Source organism: Thunnus maccoyii, chromosome 11 (genome assembly GCF_910596095.1).
Source record: "Thunnus maccoyii chromosome 11, fThuMac1.1, whole genome shotgun sequence".
Taxonomy (NCBI): domain Eukaryota; kingdom Metazoa; phylum Chordata; class Actinopteri; order Scombriformes; family Scombridae; genus Thunnus; species Thunnus maccoyii.
In genome coordinates, this window is record NC_056543.1 from 12,984,035 (window position 1) to 13,008,495 (window position 24,461).

At 40.0% G+C, this 24,461-nt stretch overlaps 1 protein-coding gene across 1 annotated transcript in view; it reads right to left on the reverse strand.

The window, feature by feature from the left end:
- The window catches only part of LOC121907099 (ephrin type-A receptor 6-like), a 191,604-nt gene that overhangs the window by 33,173 nt on the left and 133,970 nt on the right, over window positions 1-24,461 (reverse strand). The window contains exons 6-8 of the mRNA XM_042426471.1: window positions 5,989-6,113; window positions 4,926-5,088; window positions 663-771 (exon numbers count right to left, since the gene is read on the reverse strand). Coding sequence (XP_042282405.1) covers window positions 663-771; window positions 4,926-5,088; window positions 5,989-6,113 — 397 coding nt within the window. The remainder of the gene's footprint in view (window positions 1-662; window positions 772-4,925; window positions 5,089-5,988; window positions 6,114-24,461) is intronic.

A 24,461-nucleotide genomic window follows, 5' to 3' on the forward strand; every position in this document is an offset into this window, starting at 1 on the left:
TATTTTTTTTGTCAGTGTTATGAGCAATTTCATAAATTCTTTATTCAGCCAGTTCAGGGTAAAATGGCAAAATATTTTATATTCTAAACCTGCTCAACTTCATATTTCTAAAAGAAAGTCTAATTTTTTTTTTGCCCCCATGTTGCGGATTTCTGTCTTGCAGAATCACACACCTACACACACACACACGCACAGCCAGTGTGTGTGTTTGTGTGTGTATGTGTGTGTGTGTGTGTGTGTGTGTGTGTGTGTGTGTAGGTGTGTGTGTCTTCAGGGTGAGGGCAGACTTTTGCTTTGCCTTTCACGGCTTCTCTGAATATTTCGGTGCATGTTTTCACTGTGTTCCTCTTCTATCATACTATACATGAGGTCACACTGATACAATTAAGAGACCAGTGCAAATATCCTACAGCCTACACTTTCTCAAGATATCTTTGCCATCACTTCCTTGCCCAAAGGCGATTGCTGAAGCAAAATGTAATACAGTCTTTTGTAGTGTGAGGTTCTGCCAATGCCCTGAAGGCCAAAGAGTATGAAGCTCATACAGTAGGTGCAAGAAAGAACATGAAGTTTTCACAGCAAACATTCAACATAACTTTACACGATAACCATATGTGACATTAATGTTAATAACCACACAAAGGGTAGTCAAGTCATCTTACCTTCCAGTGATGAGGAGGAAGAGGGTGAGGATGACGAGGAGAGTAAAGCCACCCACTGCTGCCGTGACGATGACCAACACCTGGCCTTGGTCAGAAGCCATGTCTGATGCTGGCGGTGGTGAAATTTAGGAAGATATGGAGAAATATGGTGTGGAAAAGGAGGAAAAGAGGAGGGAGGAAAGGAATGGAGGAAGGAGGGAGATGAAAAAGAAGGACAGCAGAAAAAAGTAGGACAGAAGAAGAATATGGAAATGGGAAGAGGATAAATATGAGGAGTTGAATGTAAAGAGCAGGTAAAGATGATAAAAAAGTGTGAGGAGAAATGAAAGAGGGAAATGAGGTAGTGGGCAGGATGAAGCGAGAAGAAAGAAAAAAGAATGATATTCATTCAACATCATCTTAAATATTCCTCTCCATCAATGCACCATACATACACAGACCATGTACGCTCTCATGATAGGCAGATATTACGGAGAGATGTTTGATCAGCTCTTTGTAATGCAAAAAACCCTCCATCAGCTTTCTTACTGGAATGATTCATATGCCTGCTGCTGTTTAATTAATATTATTCATTCATGAAATTGTGATTTAGTTCATGATCATTTGGTTAAATTGGTCCCATTTGATATTCATGATTTTCCCTTTTCTGTGTCTTGTCACAAGGCTAACGAATCCCAGATAATTGAAAGATGATTGCTATTACCAAACTTATTTCTATAATATTTCATGCTTAATGAATATGAATTGGAGATCAGGGTGCGTGGTTGCTAGCCCAGTGAGTGAGGCTCAACAGTGAGTTTATACAGTACAGTATGTGTCGGTGTGTGTGTCAAGAATGTGTGCGTGTGTGCATGTGTGTGTGTGTGTTTGGCTGGATAAAAGTAATTACAGACCACTCAGACAGAGTGAAAGTGGCGGGAGCCAGATCACACAAGACAATTCTCCCGGCCGTCAGCTTCACACACTCTTCACATCACTAACTAAGCAGATGTGTTGGACTGATGCTGCTGTAATGAGGTGTGTGTGTATGTGTGGAAAGGGAGAGAGAGAAGGGTGGAGGACAGAATGAAGAATGCAAGGTGAGGGATGAGGAAACGGACGACAGAGGAGAGATAAAGAAACAGGAGAGAGAGAGAGAGAGGGAGAGGCAGAAGTGACAGACAAATACAAAGACTGATGGAAAAACAAGTGCATGAGACGGTGACTGACAGGCAGACAGACAGAGAGGAAGAGAGCGACAGGGGCCAAATCTGCTTTCTCTTTCAGATAAAAGGCCAGGCAGTACAAAGGCTTGGCCAAGCACCATCTGATCCGCAGATAAAGCAAAGCTCTGCAGCTTTGGAAGGGAGAGGGCCAGTGTGAAGCCAAATCACCCCTCAACAATACCTGACCCAACATAAAAGGGCAGCTGGACCTTTTGTATTTTATGAGTAGACTTGCAATAAAGCTCAAGCATACACACACACACACACAAAAACATTGATTCAAAATACACTGAACATCAAGGCTGTATTGTCAGACTCCCTTGGTGATTGTATTAAATTTTTCAATTGCAATTGCAACGGATATCCTGACATTTATTTTTTTTAAGTCCTTCATGAACACACTTATATGAAATACATACTGTAGGGGGGGCAATTGCATCACAATTGCAGCTGCAGACGTGAAAAAAAAAAGACGCCTGGATGCATTTTAGCATCTTTTCACAATGAAATCAGGCTTCTAATCTCCAACAAGAAAAAAGAGGAAAAGAAAAAAGGCACAGAGAATATCGGACAAATATTATATTAACAATAAAATGAAAGATGTTTCATTTAAATTTTACATAGAATATATCCTGTAAATACGCTCTGGAAAGGTTTAAACTGAATATTCATTATTCCTGTGATTTCTGTGCTCTAAACAATAAAAGATATTTCACTTATTTTTATTGTATGTGTACCAAAATTTTTCGTGCAAAACTTTCTATCTATGAAAATTGATCAAATGATCATGCTATATGTTAATGACATTTAATTTATTTTGAAAACAATTTGATGTACGAGAATGTTATCTTTTTAATTCAACTGTTTTTTATTCCATTTTATTCAATTTTTATTCCATGTAAATAAATGAAATTTAAAAAATAAACCCAACTTTACTCTTTCTTAATTATATTTAGCTGCAAGCTGCAAAACAAGAAAGTGGCAAAGATCCAAACAATTTTTGAAACATATAAAATCACTGACAAAAATTACTTGAATCTAAACTTGTTCATTTTTTTTTTTTTTTAATTTTGCTTTCCCATTCTATATTTTATTTTATTTCTATTTAATGTAAAGAGATTCATGCCTTATCCTTATTTGTGTAGTGTTATAAATTCATTCCCTGGCACTTTGTTTCCTCTTTTTGTTCTTATACATAATACATAGATTACTATGTTTTAAATTTAATTGTTTCAATTAAATGAAAAAAAAATCTTCTTAGCAAATAGTTAGTTGCTGGAATCCTCCTGTAGATGCTGTTGTTTTTGGGCTCACATCCAGTTTAATTATTTGCTATTGTGCCCTTGATACAGGCTGCCCCGAGTGCTGCCCCAGGCTACCTGAACTTCATCTGACACTGAACTGCTGCTTGGAGCACAATCGCAACTATGTAAGGTTACTTGTGGGATTCCCCAAGGCTCAGTGTTAGGCCTATTATTGTTTATTTTGTACATAAATTTAAGGAAGTTTCCAAAATATTAAAAATTATATTGTTTGCAGATGATACACATTTATTTTGTTGTAGTAAGACTTTTGCATACAGTGGGAAAGGAACTGAAAATGAGTTGGTTTGAATCTAATAAACTAACACTGAATTTCAGTCTTAATCTTTGGTAATTTGGAGTGATAATAGATAATAAATTATGCTGGAAGCCACATAGCTGCCTTTTATTTACCGTTGCCATGGTGAATCATAGTATTGGAGCTTCATTGATGATGGCTTTTTTCACTCACCTGATTGCTGACTGAAATAAATTTCAATTTCAATTTCTTCAGACTGTAATGTCTTGAAGACGAGCATATATACACAAGAAATATAGGAGATATTTTATTAAGATTTGGGCAATTTTATTGATCAATTTCCTTAGACATAACTCTAAAGTAAAGTAAAGTAGTTAGTTAGTCTGTGTTTGAGAAATTCTCATGTAGCACAAAAAGACCTGTAAGAAATGTCTGCATTATTACACATACCTTTACAGCGAGGTGTCAGTATTCATGTACTGACAGAATGTTTCCCTTTGAGGGCTGAGTAGCACTAAATCACACGTGGGAGGTGGAACTCATTTTGTTTTCGTGGTATAATGTATGAATGATAATGTCTTTCAGACCTGAAACAACTTGAGAAGTATTGTTGCCTTTCTGTAGTATAATTGTTATTTCATAATTACATTCCTTTAAAGTGTTTGACTAACAAAAAAAGAAAGTTCTTAACTGGCCTTGATATAGCCCATCAGTTATTTTAATGGATTTTGAGATTGCTCGAGCTCTAGTAATGGAAGACTGACCCTTTTCACCAGCTTCATCCCAACCTAACATTAAGATATTTTATTTACTGGTATCACCTTGACATGATATCTGTGTATCATCTTCAAAATTCAGTTATTCACAATGAACGCAGGCATTGTGAAATTGTAAACTTCAATTCACCCATTAAGGAACCTTTACTCTGCAATTTTGGACTGTCTGAGGCAAAAAACTGACAATCGTGAGAGAAATGTGGGGAAATCTTTGAGTGTCAATCCAAAATAGTGGTTGCACCATGAGAAACTTCCACCAGCGTCCAATTTGGAGCTTTGGCGACCAAAGACAGCCTGCATCAAAATTCTGACAGTGTCAGAAATTTAAGACCAAATTCTCCCAATGTGATGTCTACAAACAAGCCAATCAGAATATAACATGAATGTGTGTGATTGTTCTTGCCACTCAGTCAATAGGAGCCTTTAGCCTAACATGGACCTAATGCTACTTGTGATCTGAACTCCAAACCATAGTCCCAATCCTATTCTTGTCTGTAGCATGGGTGCGAACTAGTAACATGCTTCTGAGAATTTTCCTTATCTTGTCATTTTCCTGAGAAAACACCAGCAGAAGCACAAATACACACATACTATACAGTACACACACACACACACACACACACACACACACAAACACACACACACACACACACACACACACACACACAAACAGATGTATTGCTTCCCCAAAACAAGTGTTACAGATGACCTCAAGTACTTACAGTCTCCTGTAGTTTCATATTCATATTTAGGGGAGTAGGAGCTGTATCCAGCCGGTGTGCGGGTGCGTACACTGAAGACGTACCAGGTCGCTGGATTTAAACCTGAGATGATCACACTGGGAGCCTTGGTGCGTGTTGATGAGTAGCTCAACTGCTCATGTTCCTGTGGGGGACAGTGGAGGATGATAAAAACAATCAGCACAGGTTTTGACCAAAAACTAACTCTCTGATGACCAGATTTACCTACATGACAGGTGCAGTGCACATTAGCATTGTATACCTGTGCATTTACTGTCTCATTCACTAAGGGAGCTGCTGATTGCACAACCAGTGACAAGAACTACCTTCTAGCCACCTTCCACTAGTGAAGGAGAGTTCATAAGAAATGCTTTAGTGAACAAAAACTAAAGGCATTATGTATATTTTTTATGGCAATGTATTTTACTGTATTACCAGTTACTGTAGTTACTGCATCTATCGTTGTCTTTTAAACTTATGTTGTGCACATAATAATGCAGAGAAAGCATAACTTAATTGTCTGTTAAGTTTAAAATATATTATAACATATTATTATAAGATTATAAAAGAAAATTTTCTGCAAGGCACTTATATGTTACTTCATGTACCTGCAAGCCATTTGGCACTTAATTCAGGTGGAACATGGAACTGAATGTCAAAGCACTTATTCTTGATGGCTTCTCCTTGATCTTCTGTAGTACCTCATTATATATGTATATATATATATATATATACCTCATTTGTACATTATTTGTACGTCACTTTGGACAAAAGTATCTGGCAAATGAACGGATGTAAATGTAAATGTCTGCTATATACAGTATCCTGAGACCTATGAAAAGAGAGGAGCTCATGTGATTGGCCATTATTGAAGCTTTGCCCATCTCCACCTGCTCATACTGTTTTCCCAGTCCTTGTTTAAACAAGAATGATATTATTATATTGCATTACAAGTAATTAACATGAAAGGGCCATCTGTTTTACCTGGGTACTGCCCAATAATTTTAGACTGGACCTGGACTTAGCAGAAGTCACTGTACTGTACCTTCTCATAATATTTGATCTCGTAGTCCAGGATGGGTAGTGCTGTCTGTTCGGGTTGCTGCCAGGAGAGAGCGATGCTGTTGGGAGAGGCCCAGTCCTTCTTCAGAGACCCCACCAGAGATGGACCTGGTTTGAAAACACAATACACAGACATCAGCTTCAATGTCTTGACTCTAGTCACATTAATTTAATGACCCCAGTCATGTTTGGAGTATCTGTATGTGAGAATTAAATACCATGTTTAAGGGTTAATGTTTTTACAACACAGGTTGGCACACTAAACACGTTTAGGTCACACATGGCCTTGTGTGTGTGGACAGCACTGTAGCTGTAAAATTAAATCAGATTCTGATCAAGTCAGGATTCACTTCACAAGTTAACTATTTCATGTGACTGCACCATGACCTCTAATCAGTCTACACTTTACACTGCTCATCCACAGAGACTTTAAAGAAAGATTTAATAACAGTAAAATACCAAAGATTGTTTTTGGGTGGCGCCAAATATACATTTGGTATTATAAATATAGTTCTGTTCTGAAGAAGGCACTCTGTTGCTGAAATGTCAGCTTAACGAATAAAATCAGTGTTGCATAACTGTGAAAGTGCTCCTGCCTCTCTGCAAGTTTGTATGCTTGTTTGTTGCCTAACATTATAAATATAGTCTTTGGTGCAGGTGTGGGTGGGAGTATATTTGGCACCACCCATCAGGATAGATACTGTAAGTGTCTGTCCTTGTTCTGCCAGAAGTGTGTGTTTCATGTGATCCTTGACTACCATAAAATGTTGTGTAGTCATTCACGTTCCCAACAGGATGAATCCTAAAGATTGATCCCAATTTTTCATCTAGTGCCGCCAGCATGTTGGCATTTCTAGTTTCGAGTCAATCACCTATTGGATTGTTTGTCATGAACTTTGGCACAGATGTTTATGGAAATGTATAAAAAGCGGTTTTCAATCAAGGATTCCTGTTTGGCCCTTGATGAAGGCTTCGGCTTAAGTGGAAACATTGGGCTTTGATTCAGTACAATGCTGTTTAAATAAAGAAGCTGATGAAAAGCACAAGTCTGTGTGTGACCCTCCTTCTTCAACTAGTCAAGAGTTCCAATGCTACCAGCACTAGCATAAATTTGATGGGGTTGAGGTGTTTCTTCATTTGATACAGATGTTTATGTCATCAAATAATACATTGTAATAACTCTACTGATGCCCTGAATTTCATCAAGTGCCATTATCTGGACATAATTTGTATGTGTCCAGTACTTTGGTTTATGACCAGATATGAATTTCCCATCTGCCCAGTTGTACTTTGTGCTAATCAACAAAATGTCAGCATGCTAGCATTCTAAACTACGATGGCGAACTTCAGCATGTTATCGTTGTCATTATGAGCATGATAAAATGCTGACATTTAGCTCAAAGCACTGCTGTGTCTAAACACAGCCTCATAGACGTGCTAGCAATGCTAGAGAGTCATGTTGATCTAGGGAGGACCAGATGACCCCAGTCAGTTTGATAAGAACGTACACTGCATACAGAGTGAGGACTTTTTTTTTTTCTGTGGTGCAGCCAGTATAAAATGAGGCTATATACTGTAATAAACAGGAAATACATTGGTTGATAATGCGTGTGTATGTGCATACACACATGAAACACACACAGTACTGTGGATTAACACCTGTCTACCTTGTCAGCAGTAATTATCACACATCCATGCTCAAATTCAGTTACTATATTTCAAAATAGGCTCTAGTCATTTAAATTCACAGGGACAAACATTCACACGGCTATTCCCTTCTCCCATAAGATCATTTCGTTTTAATTGAAAATAAGTTGTGGAAGCTACATCTTCTTTTCTCGGGAAGAATTGCATTAGCTTTGCTCTGTGAATTTCCGCTGGGTAAATAATTACACTGAGCTCCCAAGAGAGGTCAGCAGATGTAACTGCCCTGAGAGTCATTATTATATGTCATACCATCTAATATTACAGAGCTGACTCATTACACTGATATGAAATGTAGGCCTGCTTTTCTCATGTGTATTCAAAGTGAAACAATGACACTGACTCTAGTTCGAGTTCATGTGGGGAAGTTGTTTTCAGGATTCACTTAGACTGAGTCTGGGTATTAGGGGCTGAAAGCCTGGGGTTCAAGGATGGGGGTTTTGGGTTTGGGGGTTCTGGATAAGAGCTAGAGTCGTGTGGTTTGGGGTCAGGGGCGAGATGAGATGAGAGCTTTAGACTGTAGGGCTTTGAGCTTGTTAACCAGATGCTGAGAGACCCACTGCTACTAATCTGATCGTAGGAGCTGAAAGTGACCACCTCTGTTCCCTTTATCCCTCTCTTACTTGCTTCTCTCTTTTCCTCACCACGGGCCTTTTTCATTCCATTCACTCCCCATCAGGCGGCTTTATTGCTCAGTGTCCTCATACATGGTTTAAACTCTTTGTCCTCTGCTCCTTCCTTACCAAGCACATTTCCAAAAACCTCACATCACTTAGCGTGGACAGAAATTAATTAGGGAGCAGGAAGTCATACAGGAGAAGTGTCCAAACTGCTGTGAGTGAAGTGGTGGTTGTCAAAAGGCAACCACCACCTCACTCAAAGGGCAAAGGTGGCTTTATATTCTGGGCCTCTGTCAATCATACAAATAATAGAAAGACAGAAACTCTGTGAATAAAGGTTAAGCTACAAGGAGGTTAAAGGCATGGGTATGCAAAAAGAAAAGTTTCTCCCAAAGTGTTGTGGTTCTCATAGGAAAAGAACAAATTTCAAAAGATCTCAGCTGAAATTGTGATTGTAGTTGATTCTATTTTATTCTATTCCAAAATGCGGACAGTATGCATTGTTTGTAGAAGTAAAACTAAATACATGTGATGCTTAATGATGACTGTGATTACAAATGACTAAAACATGCAGTTAATCGCACAGCCATCAACTCTGGTCCCTATAGTAGCTGAATCCACTGGCGATGGCAAAACTTGATGACCGAGGAAACAGGGCTGGAGGGGTTAGGTGTACTGTGCAGAAACTAGTATACACCACGAGTCACTTTTACATTAAATACATTTTAATGCTTGGCTTCTCCTTAATAACCATCATCTTAATAGCCATTTAAAATTGGGTAGGTTGTCTGAAATGTTAGCGAAAATAGAACAACATAATATCATGCGTGAGTGAAAACAGCTAATAATATTAACATAATAATCAGCAAGCTCAAAGGGCATGGCGCGTGTGTGTGTATGTTTGGGTTTATGTGAGTATGTGTATGTGCATTTTTTTTTTTCAATCTTAAAAAGAAAGTATGGAGCAGGTGGAGTAGAAAATAAACCCTCACTCATTCAGCAACACAATGCGAAAGCTGCTGACATCTTATTAGGTGTCATTATTACATATAACCTCTCAGATGACAATTTTACTCCGAGCGTGTTCATATCCTCTGCTCAGTTTGTCCTCAGTGGCAGAGAAAATTCATCTCAGGGGGATTTTATCTGATCTAACTCTGTATAATGAACCACTACGTTGACTTTTGCAGTGTTGCAGGGTTTTCTACGCTGCTTATGCCAGCTGGGTGTAAAAGTGGTGGCCGGGCAGTGTGGTTTGCGGCTAAAGTCATGCAGTAGAGGCATCAAACTAAGACACAGCAAGATGGTTGGCATCTGCTGTTAGCATATTGGCCCCTGATAGAGAACAATAAACACAGCCTAAATACGATCTCCCTCTGACTCACAGATTCAAATCAGCCTCCCACTGCAAGGCACCGCAGAATGCACACTCACACAAGTTGTGCAAACAAACACACATTAGCCAGGAAGCACATGCACACAAGACGTGTGCACACACAAACAGCGGAGAGCTGACATGTGAAAAAAAACAATGTTTGTTGGAGAGGCAGGACCACTGTGTGGCTGGCAGAAATAATAGCCAGGAAAAATATGGCAGCTCTGCTTGCACATCAAGGCAGAACTCATCATGACACAACTTCCAGAAATTCCTTCCCAGAGCAATCATATAAAAGACACAGTTGCTATAATTGAGCCATTTCCACTAAATCTAACAAAAAAATATATGTAAAATATAGCTTTCAACTGCAGCAGTCTATGTTGTTATCTGACAGATACTGAGAAGAGATCCTTACATACAATGCTTTCATTTGAGTTTAGTCACCTGATCATGCTATCAGAGTTATATTCAAGTTTAATTCTTCTCTGATTAATGTAACTTCTAGCTGTTTTTTTGAAGTAATCACAGCATGCATGTAATTCTATATCTATTAATTCTGGGTTATTTGGCACAATAGAGAGGAGGAGTATGAAATGGGTTTACACTTAATATCTATCAGTATTGATCTCTTATTGAAAATGTATACCAGTCAGTCAGTGTTGTCCAGATCGAATGTACTGTAAAGGATGTGATGCAGATTATGTGATAACAGTTGAGTATGACAAGCCCTAAACCTGAGCTGACATTTTGGATCATATGTGATTATGTCGTTGTTAGTATCACTGTTCCTACAGCATCATCCTTAAAAAACTTTTCTACCAGAGCCCAGTCATGACCATATTTATCTATACAACAACTGCAGTCATATCTATATACTTAAGTGACAATAATTCCACTTCCACTGAGACAGGCTCAAAAACACATGACGGTGTTTTAAGTCTGCCTCTTTGTTGCACAGCAGGTGTATATTGTTTATCTCCAAAGGTAGGAATATGAAACACCTTGCTGTCTCCAGGCACTGACAGGATACTTTGAGGACACAGGACACACAGCAACCATCTTTAATGATTCTGCATGGAGGTTATTAGAGCTGCAGCATGAAATCTGCCAGAGGAACTTGCTCCCTTTCACTGAGATGCAGGAACATTGGAAAGCCATTAGAAACACCAGTCAATTACGATGCCCGATGGATAGATTTTCCAGTCAGGCGTGGTTAAGCTCAACATAAACTAATGGGGAGTCTTTAAATGAGCTTGACCTGCATATGATTTTAATTAGCTTTCCTGCCCTTAAGGCTTCCATTAACTGTTTAAAAAAATCAATAGAGCCAGTATTGATGCTGTGCGAGAGCTTAAACGATGTCCTAACACTCCACTGATTCACTGCTGATAGAGAGAAAGAGTGAGAGAGAAATGCACATACACAATATAGGTACTCTTATTTAAAACAGTCATATTGATATGTCTGTCTCTTTTCTAGGTGTCTGGTTATGTTTGTCTTGCGGCCGTCCCAAATTGGTCTTTCAGAATGCATCTTCATGGGTGAAAAGATTTACTAGAACAAACACATGCATCTGTGCACATGCTGCACAAACATACAAATATTTAATTCACCTGAATTTGCTTTGATTCAATTCAAATTAGCTGAATTCAATACCATTCAACTCAATTCCAAGCGCTGCCTGCCAATGTCATGTACGTGGCGTGCTTCAGAAGCAATTCATAGTTGCTTCAGGGAACTAAAGCAATGAATGAATGACTTGAAGTCATCTCCAGTGTTGCCACTGGGACCTTAAGTAATCAGTTGGAGCAATGTCACATTTGTTGAATCTCTAATGACTCTGTGTGCGTGTGTGTGTGTGTGTGTGTGTGTGTGTGTGTGTGTGTGTGTGTGTATGTGTTTGTGTGGTTTTGTGTGTGTGTTACTTTTACAAACCACAAGACAAAACTGAATAGACATGCTTTGGGGACTATGATCATTACCCTTCATTAATGCTGGAGGTCATTCCCATTGCACTGTGGGTCATCTGCTCTCTGCAATGAACTTCCAAGCATAAACACAGATGCCACAGAGACCTGACAACGGTCAAATAAACTGTTGGGCCTCAGTCTAATGATAGAGAGTTAAAATCCAACTCAAATAAGTGACTGATCTACTCATTCAAGCACAGTTTAATTGAAACTGATGCCTAATGAGCACTGACCCCTGTGTTATCCACATGAGAATTGGATCTACCTGCTATATATACTGTATGTGCCTGTTGGACTTTCAATGTATGCACACTATTGAATGCTCGTCATCCGCATTTTGGCATCACTTCGACCCCAAGACACAATTAATGTAGTTACAAAAGAGTGTAATAATGCACTTATGTATGTATAGTGTGAGTGAAACACAAGTCGTTACGCTGCCTGTCTGGACAGCTGTATTAGTTAAAATAGAAGCAAATCTGTTTCATAAAATGATATGATTTGGATGACTGAAAAATACCTCCTAGATGAGCCTTTACAGTACATGAGAAGATCAATTCCATTCTCATGTCTTTGCATTAAGTATGGAGCTCTAGAGCCAGAAGGCATTTATCTTAGCTTAGCATTAATACTGGAAGCAGAAGGAAACAGCTCTGTCCAAAGTAAAGCACCTTTTAAAGTCAATAATTATCATGTTATATCTTGTTTACCACAACAGACAAGCAAAAACAACAATTTGAAGTTTAATGAGGAGTTATCTGCTGTAACTGTTTATTGGCCAGATGTAGTAATCTTGCCATCACCATTAAGTTGCCAGGCAACCAGTGGAGATGCCCCCGCACTGAGTAGACAGATAAACTGTTGTTCATCAAGAAATGGTTACATGGTTTTATAATGAGATTGTAATTAAAGGAGGACTCGTCCTCTAATTCGCCATGTCATTCAAGCACTTTAGCAAGTATTGCTACAATAAAAGGTTTCTTTAACAACAACTCTGTAAAAACAGGACTAGATTGACCTCTAAGATGTTGACTGATTGACCCACTGTTCTGCCTTTGAATTCAGATATTTCCCTTATTCCACCATGTTGTATTGCAGACATCTAATTCATACGCTTTTATGTCCCTCCAAGCACTTAAACTCCAGACTTATGTCAAATTCTGTGGATGTTCCAGGACAATAATATTTACCATCTATGTGTCCAACCACTCTCCTGCTCACTCATTGACTTTTTCCTTTTGTGGCATCACTGTCGAGTGTAGTGTTGCATGACTGTAATTTTAACATCTACCAAAGATAAATCATTGCATAGCACAAAACTGACAGTGTATTACAAATGCAGTGCATAGATTTCACACTGAGAATTTTGGCACTCGAATAAAAAAATAAATATAGTGCACTAGGCAGCAAATAGGGAATGATTTTGGACACATCCCATGTTAATAGTAGCTTTCATATTGGTGACTAACCATTTCCTGTACTGGGTTTCTATCCATTTCTGCAACATTTCCACTTTTGTAACAACTTTTCTTTGAGAACTTTTGGGAGCTTCTGATTAGGTCTACAAAGACCATGCAGGTCATTGCTTAGTGCCTGTGCATGAGTACATACAATAATGCCTGCTTCTGAATCCATTCCACTGTGTACCTACAGTAGCTTCACATTTCTTCCTTCTATCTCCTTCACTACAATCTCCATATAAAGTGCTGCAATTCGCCGGCCAATAGTATACAGCAATCTCTCTCCCTACTGCGGTGATATGGGCTTCTTTTTCCAGACGCATATTGTCGCTGCCTGCAGTCTCACAGAGGAAAAATGGATGTGACCCCTTTGACACTAAATAGCTGTCAACTGGATCTAAACTGGGACGGTTTCTTGTTCTCCCTCGGTACACCTGCAGTCCCCCCCGCTGTGGTGGCTGTCTTTAGTGTGACAGTAGAGAAAAGCTCCTTAGACTCCTTTGCCCCATCCAGATGGTAGCTACAACAGCCACCCACACCATTTATCATGTGTATCTGCTGAGTACAGGGAGTTAACAGGTAATTAAAATCATCAGTCAAGCAACAAAAGCAGGAATCGAGGAGGTGGAGCCAAGGAAAGAGACCTTTTTGTGAGTTCTGAGCCATTTTCCTCTGTTTGTGGCTTTCAGGTGTAGTAAGAGAGTGCAGAGTTATAAAATAGAAGCAGGGAAAGTAACACAAAAAGAGGATGAAACAAATCAAAGAAACCAAAAGTGACAAAGTTTGACTTTGGCTGGTCTTTGACTTGCAAACAGCCTGTAAGTGTTGTCTACTGTCACATAGAGGAGTTTTGTCTGCTTGCTAGCCTGTCTGACACTCTGAGGTCCTGTCTTTAATAGGGTCCCAGCTTGCCACTGATCCCTCTTGTTCCCACTTAATGGGGATGTGGAGAAGCAATGATGTGTGGGAAAGGCCGGTGAACCCGGCCCTATACTGGCCCACCACAATCAATACTCATTTGGCCTCCACCTCTCTTTCCCCAAAAGTAATTAATGAGAAGAACGGAAATATCTGGCCGCTGACAGCTGATTTCCCTGCCGGTCCCTGTCGTTAACACCCTGTCCACTTCTCATGCTGCTACTTAAAAGCTTCATTATGGTTTAAACCAAGCATTCAGTATCAGCAAGTGACACAGATATGGAACGACACAGATGTCCATACACATAATGTTACTGGTTATGGGGATAAAAACCACAATGAAGATAAGACACACATTTGTTCATCATCACATCTCATATTTTTCCTAGATAAATCAAATTTGTAATATAATATTTAGGGCAACTTGTGGCCTTTCTTGGTAAGAGGGAGCTTGTTTGATTACACATCATTGTAAGGTTGTCCTTTTTTATTGGAAATTCACACTACCATTCGAATGTGGTGAGAAATTAAATATTCTACCTGTAATAATCTGATAAATTCACAATTCTCAAATGCAACAGGCCGTTCCGTGTACTGCAGCAGGGTGTGTTCCGAAGATGTACTGTCCATCCGACCCATTCAATTACATGACTTATCGGTAAATCTGGTCATTGTTGTTGTCTTTGCTAGTGCAAAATGGAGAAAATTAGTCAGCTGCAGATAATCATGACATCAAACCATCACCATGTGTGGAAGAATTTAGGTTTTGATACCATAAATGGAAAAAATTGTGGATAAAGGTTGAGTAGTTGTCTGACTGTTTGAAGTAACATTGTCATGGAAGTGAGGCAGCAGAAGTGCCGCAAATGAACCGAACAATGTCAATTCCACAGCAAAGTTCAGGATTCAGCTACATGGTTCGTGTTCAAATTGAATCTAACATATTTGATGTTGGTTAGCATTAAAAAAAAAGTTACAGCCCAAAACGACACTGGTTGTTCATAGACACGTTCTCCTCTCCTCTCCTCTTCTCTCCGAATAGGAGTGCATAGGAGTACATAGGGAGAGGGGTGGAGTGCCACTGCAGTGGAGGTACAGTATAAATAGTCAACCCTGCTATAGCACCCAGAGCACACTTACTGCAGCAGAACACACAGCAGGCAAAGTGGCAATGCACTCTTTCCTACAGAGCTAATTTCTGGCAGGGCCATCTACACACAACCCTGCTGTCAAAGTCAATTATTCTGGAGTTAAAGTAGCCACATATTTGATATAATGCTGCATTAACAGGTCATGAAGGATTGCTTGAATATGATGATTAAAGCTGAAGCACTCATAATGCACAAGGTGACACTGAAATGTTGAAGAATAATGCAGATGCAGTGTCTGTTTGGACCGAGCACTTACAACCTAAAAATGTGTTAAAGGTCATAGTTGCATGTTTGCTGGACTGATTTCAGGACATGTTAATTTGAGCACACAACAATTTAATGTATTTACAATTTACACATAGCTATCAATAAATAATAAATATGGGAGAAACCAATATTTGACAAATAGAAGATGGTTTGACCAATCATTATTAACAAAGTAATGCTCCAGGAGACACATTTGCTGCATCAAAAGGCCAATAGTGCTCCCACTTGCAGATTTCCTAATCTAATATAAGGATGTACAAACAAATGAATGAGTGTCATGTACAAGTCATGTACATGTGTCTCACAAAAAAGGCAGAGTAAGCCTTACAAAAGAAGGCTTGTCAATGTATTTGATGTCTCACTCTGGATATATTTCAATACACTGTGGAGATGGAGTATAAACTATAAGACCTTAAGCTGAGTGTGTCTTCAGTGGTTGTTAAATTGTATAAAGGTCTATGGAGATTTAAGTTAGAACGGCTGTCATTATGAATGGTTTGATGGAGTGAGGCTAATGCAATTTCATTTAAATGAACTGAAGCGACAAAAGGCATCGGCAGCTGATTTATCTAACTTTCAGAAGACAATGGGGCTGCATTCTTGGGAGGAAATTCAACCCGAAGATTGAAGAGGGGATTGAGGTGGGAGTTGAGAGAGAGAAAACTTCAGAGAACATCCATCAGGATTGCAGAACAATGAAACCAATCACTCTGTATTAATGAGCCAATGCTTAAAATAGTTCCCGTTGTGAGGTGAAGTCAGGGGAAATGATCTTTGTAGGGGGGGAAAGAAGCTTCCTGATAAAAGTCTGGGCATAAATCATTTTGTGAGTAGAAATAGCTAATCTATTTTCCTTCAAACTCCCCACCTGCTCTGAACACTGCTGAATAGCAATCCTGGGGAATAGCTATTCTTAACGCTGACTGGTGAATAGGTGACTCACTGTATGCCTGGAGGGCTCAGAGGAGCTAAAGATATGTATGGCCACACACAACACTACAGAAACTCTATGATGGCCTTCAAAATTTAGAGCAAAAAAGCATGGAGGTCTTTCCAACATCCAGATGCTGGATGTCTGATTGAGCAGATTTTGTAGTGTCAGAGATCGTAACATACGATTTGATATCTGGTCTAGACTATTCACATAGCAACTCTATGAAGCAGGGATGCCACAACTGTTAACATCCATGGAGCGATTAGTGTTTTGGCTCTTACCCTGGCATAACAGCTTGTCTGTTATCATTGTCATTGTCACAAATGTGTCACTGTGAGCATGTTAGCATGCTGACGTTAGCATTTCGTTTTGTACCGATGTGCTTAAATACAGCCTCATAGAGCCCTTAGCATGGCTGTAGCTTTTTAATTGAAGGAAATCTCCATTTATTAGTTGATTTTACTGACAGGTATGATGATCTCCTTTTGTCATTTTCCCTTCACTGCAAAATAATGCTGGCTGAATCTGGCTTATATTTTTCTTTGTTGCAGCCCTTCTGTAACTTCAATACATGCAGAACCGCTCATTGAGGAAAAGTAAACAGACACTAGATCAGTGTGGGTGGTTAATCCTAAAAAATGACATTTATCCTGTGTAGAAAACTCCTCAAACAAATGTGTGCTCTATCTATGAACAAATTCGCCCTTTTTGAATTATTTCTGTCGCTAGCACGAGGACCTGCACTGTCTTGACAAAAGACGGAAAAATTTAGTTCAATTTCACATTGCACCAAAGCACATCAGTAAGTAACAAGTTCACACTCCTTTATGCATGTCCCTAAAGTTTGTGTTAACTGCATGACTTTGTCTCTAACCCACCCTATCTGATGTTACCCATATTAATCAGGTAGATATTTGTATGCTCTAACCTGAATACAAATAAAAAGATACAAGGCCAGCATAGGTATAGATCTTCCTTCTGGGCCCAGCTGTGCTGATTCACCCCCTATCACCTCAACTTCCCTTCTTCTAGCCCTTATCACCTCTCTCTTTCTCTTTTCCCTGACAAGAGTAGGACCAACTCTCAGTTCATCCAATCTACAACAACCTTGATACTATATCATTATCTCCCTCCCCTTTTTTACCTAAACGCAGAAAGCAGATATGCCAAATTGTTGAGAACACTCTGTATTCATGGGACCTGTGAAACATAACAATCACCTCTTGTATTCTAATTGTTTGACTCCACATCTGTTGTTTTTCACTGCTTAAAACTAAACTAATCTTAGCTTGCGGTATGTATGGTTGTGTGTGCATACGTGTATGTGTGAGGTAGCAGCAGGTCATGGGCACAGATAAAAGAGGGTGCTGAAGGGCAGAAAATGGGCGGGGGGCAACAGATGCCACAGGTCACATGAGGCCCCATGGGAAGCCAGCTAAACAAACCTGCCAACAAGTACAGTGAGCAAACACCTGCTTACACCACAGATGCATAAATTCACACACATTTACTTAGGTCACTTTTGGGGACATCACATAGACTTATATTAATTTCCTGGAGACTACTACGTGCCTAACCCTAACTTTAACCACTGACCCAAAAATCTTTTTTTTTTTTCAAATTGGTCCCCCAATTAACTGGTCTTTAGTCTGAAATTTGTCCCCGAAAGTAGCCTATTACACATAGACACACACACACTCATAGTGTTATACACTTACAAACATACTTGAGGCCATTAGCGGTTGCAGTGCTTGTTATTTTTACTCCTGTAGCACTAATAAATTGTGCCAATATAAAGTTAACCACCGCTTATAAGATGCATAATGGATGTAGTTTGTTTGATTGCCTATTTATTAAGTGGTTGTCTAGTGAATCCTAACAGCTTTAATTCTAAAGTATTGATTATGTGTAAGCTTTCAGACTCCCATATTTGTCTGTCTGCACATAAAACATCAGAGCATGAGCCTCTACACCCATTTGTCAGTGTCACTACAGGAGTTCATGTTCCTTCCTCCCACTGTGAGAACATACCTCATGTAAATTGATGCTCAATTGTCCAGAGTGATAACTATCCCAATCACAGCATGACATTCACTATTGTTGAACTTGTGTGTGCTACACTGCGTCAGGAGCAACTGTGATTAAAGTCCTTGGTGTGGGCATGGAGCAAGTGTTTTTTAATATAACAGTAACTGCACAGTATAACTTTTAGTTTATCTTGATAAAGTTTTTCGGATATTTGACATTTGCTGAGTTTGACCTGCTTAACCCGAAACCTATTAAAACTGAACAAAAGGTGCTGGGAAATATACAAATCTAGATTGAACAGGGATTTAGCAGTTGGTGGTTTATCACAGTGGCCACATCAACACTTCCACAGCTGCTTCACAATAAAAACTTTGCACAGGTATCTCATTGCAAGCATTTAATGGAGACATAAAGCATCGAGACTCCTGTCTATTAAATAAAAGTAAGAACAGGAATGTTGGAGTGAAACAAAACTCTGAACAACTTCCCCTCTCTCTTTGGTTTTCATCATATTATATACATAATTTGCTCCCCTTCTGTGACAGAGCACATCTTGCTATTATGACATGGCTGAAGAATGTAATACTGTTCCAGTAGATCAAAGAGATGTAGTTTTTAAAGTTAACTTTTGCTCTCCAGTTTCCCAGAAGACTGTGGGGGGTCATCATGGTAATATTACTAAATTATTAATGTGTGGAAGACTACTACTTTTTTCGTCTCATTGTGGAATGTTTGAGGGCATTATATTGTGGATATATTTACACACTCAGAATTCAAAAACTGAAATAAAATGGTGGACACTGATGACATTTTTTGAACTTAATTGTGTTGGAGCGCCCTAGTAGCCGAATGGTCTCTGAGCATGCCACATAACTGCAACGTCGATTCCAGCGGCGGGTGGTGGTGGTGGTGTGTCTTCCTCCAGCTCGGGTCTTCTACCAGAGGCCTGGGAGTTTGAGGGTTCTGCACAGTATCTTAGCTGTTCCTAGGACTGCACTCTTCTGGACAGGGACCTCAGATGTTGTACCTGGAATCTGCTGGAGCCACTCTCCCAGTTTGTGGGTCACAGCCCCCAGTGCTCCGATTACCACTGGCACCACTGTTGCCTTTACTCCTCACATCTTTTCTAGCTCCTCTTTCAGCCCTTGGTATTTTTCAAGCTTCTCGTGTTCCTTCTTCCTGATGTTGCTGTCGCTTGGGATTGCTACGTCTATCACCACTGCCTTCTTCTGTTGTTTGTCGATCAACACAATGTCAGTCTGGATCTGGAAGTCCCACAGGATCTTGGCTTGGTCATTCTCAACCAGCTTAGGAGGTGTCTTCCATTCTGACCTTGGGACTTCCAGCCCATACTCAGTGCAGATGTTCCTGTACACTATACCAGCCACTTGCTTATGGCGTTCCATGTACGCTTTTCCTGCCTGCATCTTACACTCTGCTATTATGTGCTGAACTGTCTCAGGAGCATCTTTGCACAGCCTGCACCTGGGGTCCTGTCTGGTGTGGTAGATCCCCGCCTCTATTGATCTTGTACTAAGTGCCTGTTCTTGTGCTGTCATGATTAGTATCTGCCATGATCCCTCCATGATGGTTCCTCCTCCTCCTCTGCATCATCGGGTTTCTGCTGCCTGAGGTATTCACTTCGCAGCTCATCTTTGGGGGCCATCTTCCTGATGTATTCCTGGATCTTGGTTGTTTCATCCTGGACAATGGCTCTGATGCTCACCAGTCCTCAGCCTCCCTCGTTCCGCTTAGTGTACAGTCTCAGGGTGCTGGACTTGGCATGAAACCCTCCATGCATTGTGAGGAGCTTCCTTGTCTTGATATCAGTGGCACGTATCTTGTTCTTCCCATTCAGCCGACTTTTCAGGACCTGCCTTACTCTGTGTAGGTATTTGGCTGTGGCTGACTTCCTTGCGGCCTCCTCATGGTTCTCATTTGCATGCGGGATCCCAAGGTATTTGTAGCTGTCTTGAACATCTGCAATGCTGCCTTCTGGTAGTTCAACCCCCTCGGTTCTGATCATCTTTCCTCTCCGACCACACTTATATAGTCCGAATGACACTCTGATGTCGTTGCTGTAGATCCTGGTGATGTGGATCAGTGAATCGATGTCTCACTCATTCCTGGCATACAGCTTGATGTCATCCATGTAGAGGAGGTGACTGATGGTTGTTTCACTTCATAACCGGTATCCAAAGCCAATCTTTGAGAAGATCTGGCTGAGGGGGTTCAGGCCTATGCAGAACAGCAGCGAGGATAGTGCATCACCTTGGTATATGCCGCGCTTGATGGTAACTTGTGCAATTGGCTTTGAGTTTGCCTTCAGAGTTGTTTTCCACAGCCCCATTGAGTTCTTGATGAAGGCTCTTAGTGTCCTGTTGATGTTGTACATTTCCAAGCATTCCAGTATCCATGTATGGCATTGAGTCGTAGGCTTTCTTGTAGTCAATCCAGGCGACGCACAGGTTGGTCTGCCTGGTCTTGCAGCCTTGGGTGACTGCTCTATCGACCAGTCGATGGAGTAGAGCAGAGAATAGGGATCTGTTGGAATGCTACATATATATATATATATATATATATATATATATATATATATATATTGAATGTTGTTTCATTGTTTTTTGGGACTTCACAGTGCTTCACCGTGGTGCACTACTTGCCCCCAAAATGTATTTAAAGGGTTGTTTCACCCAATTTACAAATAAATAAATGAAATAAAATAAAAATGAAAATGTTCTCGCTTCTCCCCAGTGGTATCTGGTCATTAAGATTCAATTTGAGATATCTGTCTCTGAGATTTCATCCAATACAATGGAGGTGAATGGACTTAAGATTTCGGTTCAGCATAAAAAAAAGACATTTACTGTAGAAAATTCAGCAGCAACATCTCTTTCCAGGAAGTATCATTGTTGCTCTTGAGAATCCACATCCACAGAACACCGTGTGTATAGTCTTCATTGAAACTTCTTTCTATTGATGAAATAATCCCTATGAAAATTTTCCACTGTGTGGTCTGTGAAAAACACCACACCCATACCCAGCCCTTCATTGGACAAGGGCTCCCCCTCCTCACAAATCCCAATTTAACCCCTGGATGCAGCCACAGACAACAACATGGTTGAATTCACACCTGGGGGTAATTTACTGTCATCAGTTCACCTGATCTACATTGTTTTTGGACTGTGAGAAACCAGGCACCCTGAGGAGAGCCACACAAACACAGCAAGAACGTACATAAATCTGTTGTGTGCGCTGGTGGTCATAAATATAACTAGGAGAATGAAAGTTGATGGGAAATACCGAAGAGCTTGATCTTATGTTCCCTCTCTATCTGGTCATCTCTGTTTCTCTTCTACTCACTACTTGTCTCTCTCTGACGGCTCTCTTTATATATATCTTTCCTCATCTCCTCCTTTCTTCCTTTGCCTGCGTCTCGTTCTTCTGTTCTGTTCTTTCGTTCTTTCTCTTCGCGGCGCTGACGGCAGAGGCTGGGTTGTGATCCAATCACAGACTGGCTGCAGCAATCACCGTCTGCTGATTGGTTTTATAATCCTCACTCAGGATCTCAGATGGGAGAGAATCAGCTGGCCAAGAAGTGCTGCCCCGAAAGCTGTCATAGCGATGCACACATTCATGCACACACACACACACACACACACACACGGTTGGTATGGCTATCTTAGCGGGGACATTCATTGACGCAATGCATTCCCTAGGCCCTAACCCTGACCTTATCCATCACAACTAAATACCTAACCCCAACCCTTACCCTAAACTGAACCTAAACCCAATTCTAACCTTGACCCTAAAACCAAGACTGAACCCTCAAGCAGCCCTATGAAAGTGTGTCAGAAAGAGAGGGCTGGCCAAAATGTCCTCACTTCCCAGGTCTAAAACTCAAACTGGTTCTCATAGTGATAGCCATACAAGTACACACACACATACACACACACACACACACACACACAAAGACTTTCTTTTTTCTTCCTTTCTCACTGCATCTATATCACATTTCTTGACTCCACATCATTGCTTTCATTCTCTCTCTAAGAATGTGTGTGCAATGACTGACCACCAAAGAGGAAAGGAGGACATTCACTCAGCTCAAGTATCTGAAATAAACTGTTATTCATCTCGTGTGCATCTCTGTACTGCATGCTTTACAGTATGTTTGTATATACACACAGACATGTACAATAGGATGTGCATCTATATATTTTAGAATATGATGCAAGACTGTGTCCTAGCTCTGCAACACCTCACTGGGGCACAAAAGTACATGATGAAGTAAAGTAAAAGTGAATGCAGTGGTGCAACACACACTCCAGCGCAAACTCCCAGATCAATAAGCTGTGCTTTAATTCTCATATTTAAACATCAAGGGAAGAAAAGCTAATCTTCAAGGCACAATATCGCGGCTAAGTCCCCAAACACTCACAGGTAACCACAGAGGTTTGATTTGCCTTCTAGCATGGATAACTATATGAAAAGAGAAAATGTAATTAGTTAATACACACAGGTACAGTTCATGAAAAATACAGTAGCTTATAAATAAATGCACATACAAGTCACCAGAGAAAAGAACAATACACATCTGTGAGTGCGTGCTTGGTTCTTATGGTACTATCCTCCCCTATAATCTTTAAGGTATATTTTACCTAATGTGTAGGTCCTTTAACACACAATACGAGGCCTTGTCAACATCCTGTGTTCATCATCCTTTTGAATCCTAATTTCTGCATCCTGCATTGGATGCTTTGGGTTTTATGTTCTGCATTGTTCAGAATGTAACATCAGCCTGTAACCTGCTGCACTGTATGTCCTGTTTACTGTGTCCTTGTCCTAAATCTGTGAAGTTGTTCAAGGACAAATAAGACTTCTACCAGTTTCTGTCTTCCTGGGTCTCTGTCAAAATTAATTTTATAGCTGTTGGTTTATTGCAAAATAATCCCATAATAATTGGCTGCTGCAATATTCTGATCCATAATAGAGGTTGCAGGTCTGGAATAGATCCAACAAATAATTAAAGGTATTATAGGATTATTAAACTGTGAATAGAGTTTTAGTTTGCTTTAAATATTTCCTGTTTAATCCAACACCTGGACAAAACCTTTTTGCATGTGTGCACAGTTTTCCCTTTTTGGTGTTGGTTGATGCTTTACTTTTTTATTCTACTGTAGATGTAGTGTTTTAGGTTCATGTGCTAGCCATGTCAGCGATGCAGAGATAAGAATAAGCTCTGGTCAGGGGTGTTCAGGCGGTACATCCAAAAATGTAACCAGACAAAAGGCTTTCTCAGTATGGTTGAAAATGTATCTGTGTAAGGACAAAACAGGCAAAGACTGTGGCAAAACACTGGCTTCAGAACTTTGTCCTTTGATTGAAGGGGATCTAAGAGGTGAAAAAGTCTGCAGGGAGTTAGTAATTTAATGGTGCTGCCACTGAGCCGACCCCCCACAGTCTTCTGGGAAAGTGATGAGAGCAAATTTTGCATTGAAAATCACACAATGTGGTTAAGAGGGTTGCTTATTGCTTTCTGACTGATAGTGTCCCGTCCACCTCCATGAGTGACCGATAAGACGAAATGACAACATAAGTACAAGAGCTACAAGGATTCCTGGAATACAATTCATTTAGGAGTCATTGTAAGTATAATTACTGTCTAGTTAAAATATGACAATTACTTTGAACTCTCCTGTGACAAATAGAAATCAATTTCAGCTCACAGGAATTGATTATTACTGCCAATAACCTCCAGGAGGTAACACTGTGGTGTAATTACCATCCTGAATCTTGTGACCTGCATCCTAAGTATCACAACCTCTGTGCTGAGGTTGTGTGTTGTGCATCCTCTACCTGCAAAGTTCTTCATCCTAGTCCTACATCCTATCTTCTAAACCTTTCTTCCTACTTTTTGAGTTGCATGTTTGTGGAGTGAGTTCTTTTTGAGTAAAACACATTGTTATCATAGAAAAGAGCGAATGAATGTATAGTAATAGAATAACTTATAATGTAGAGCTTAT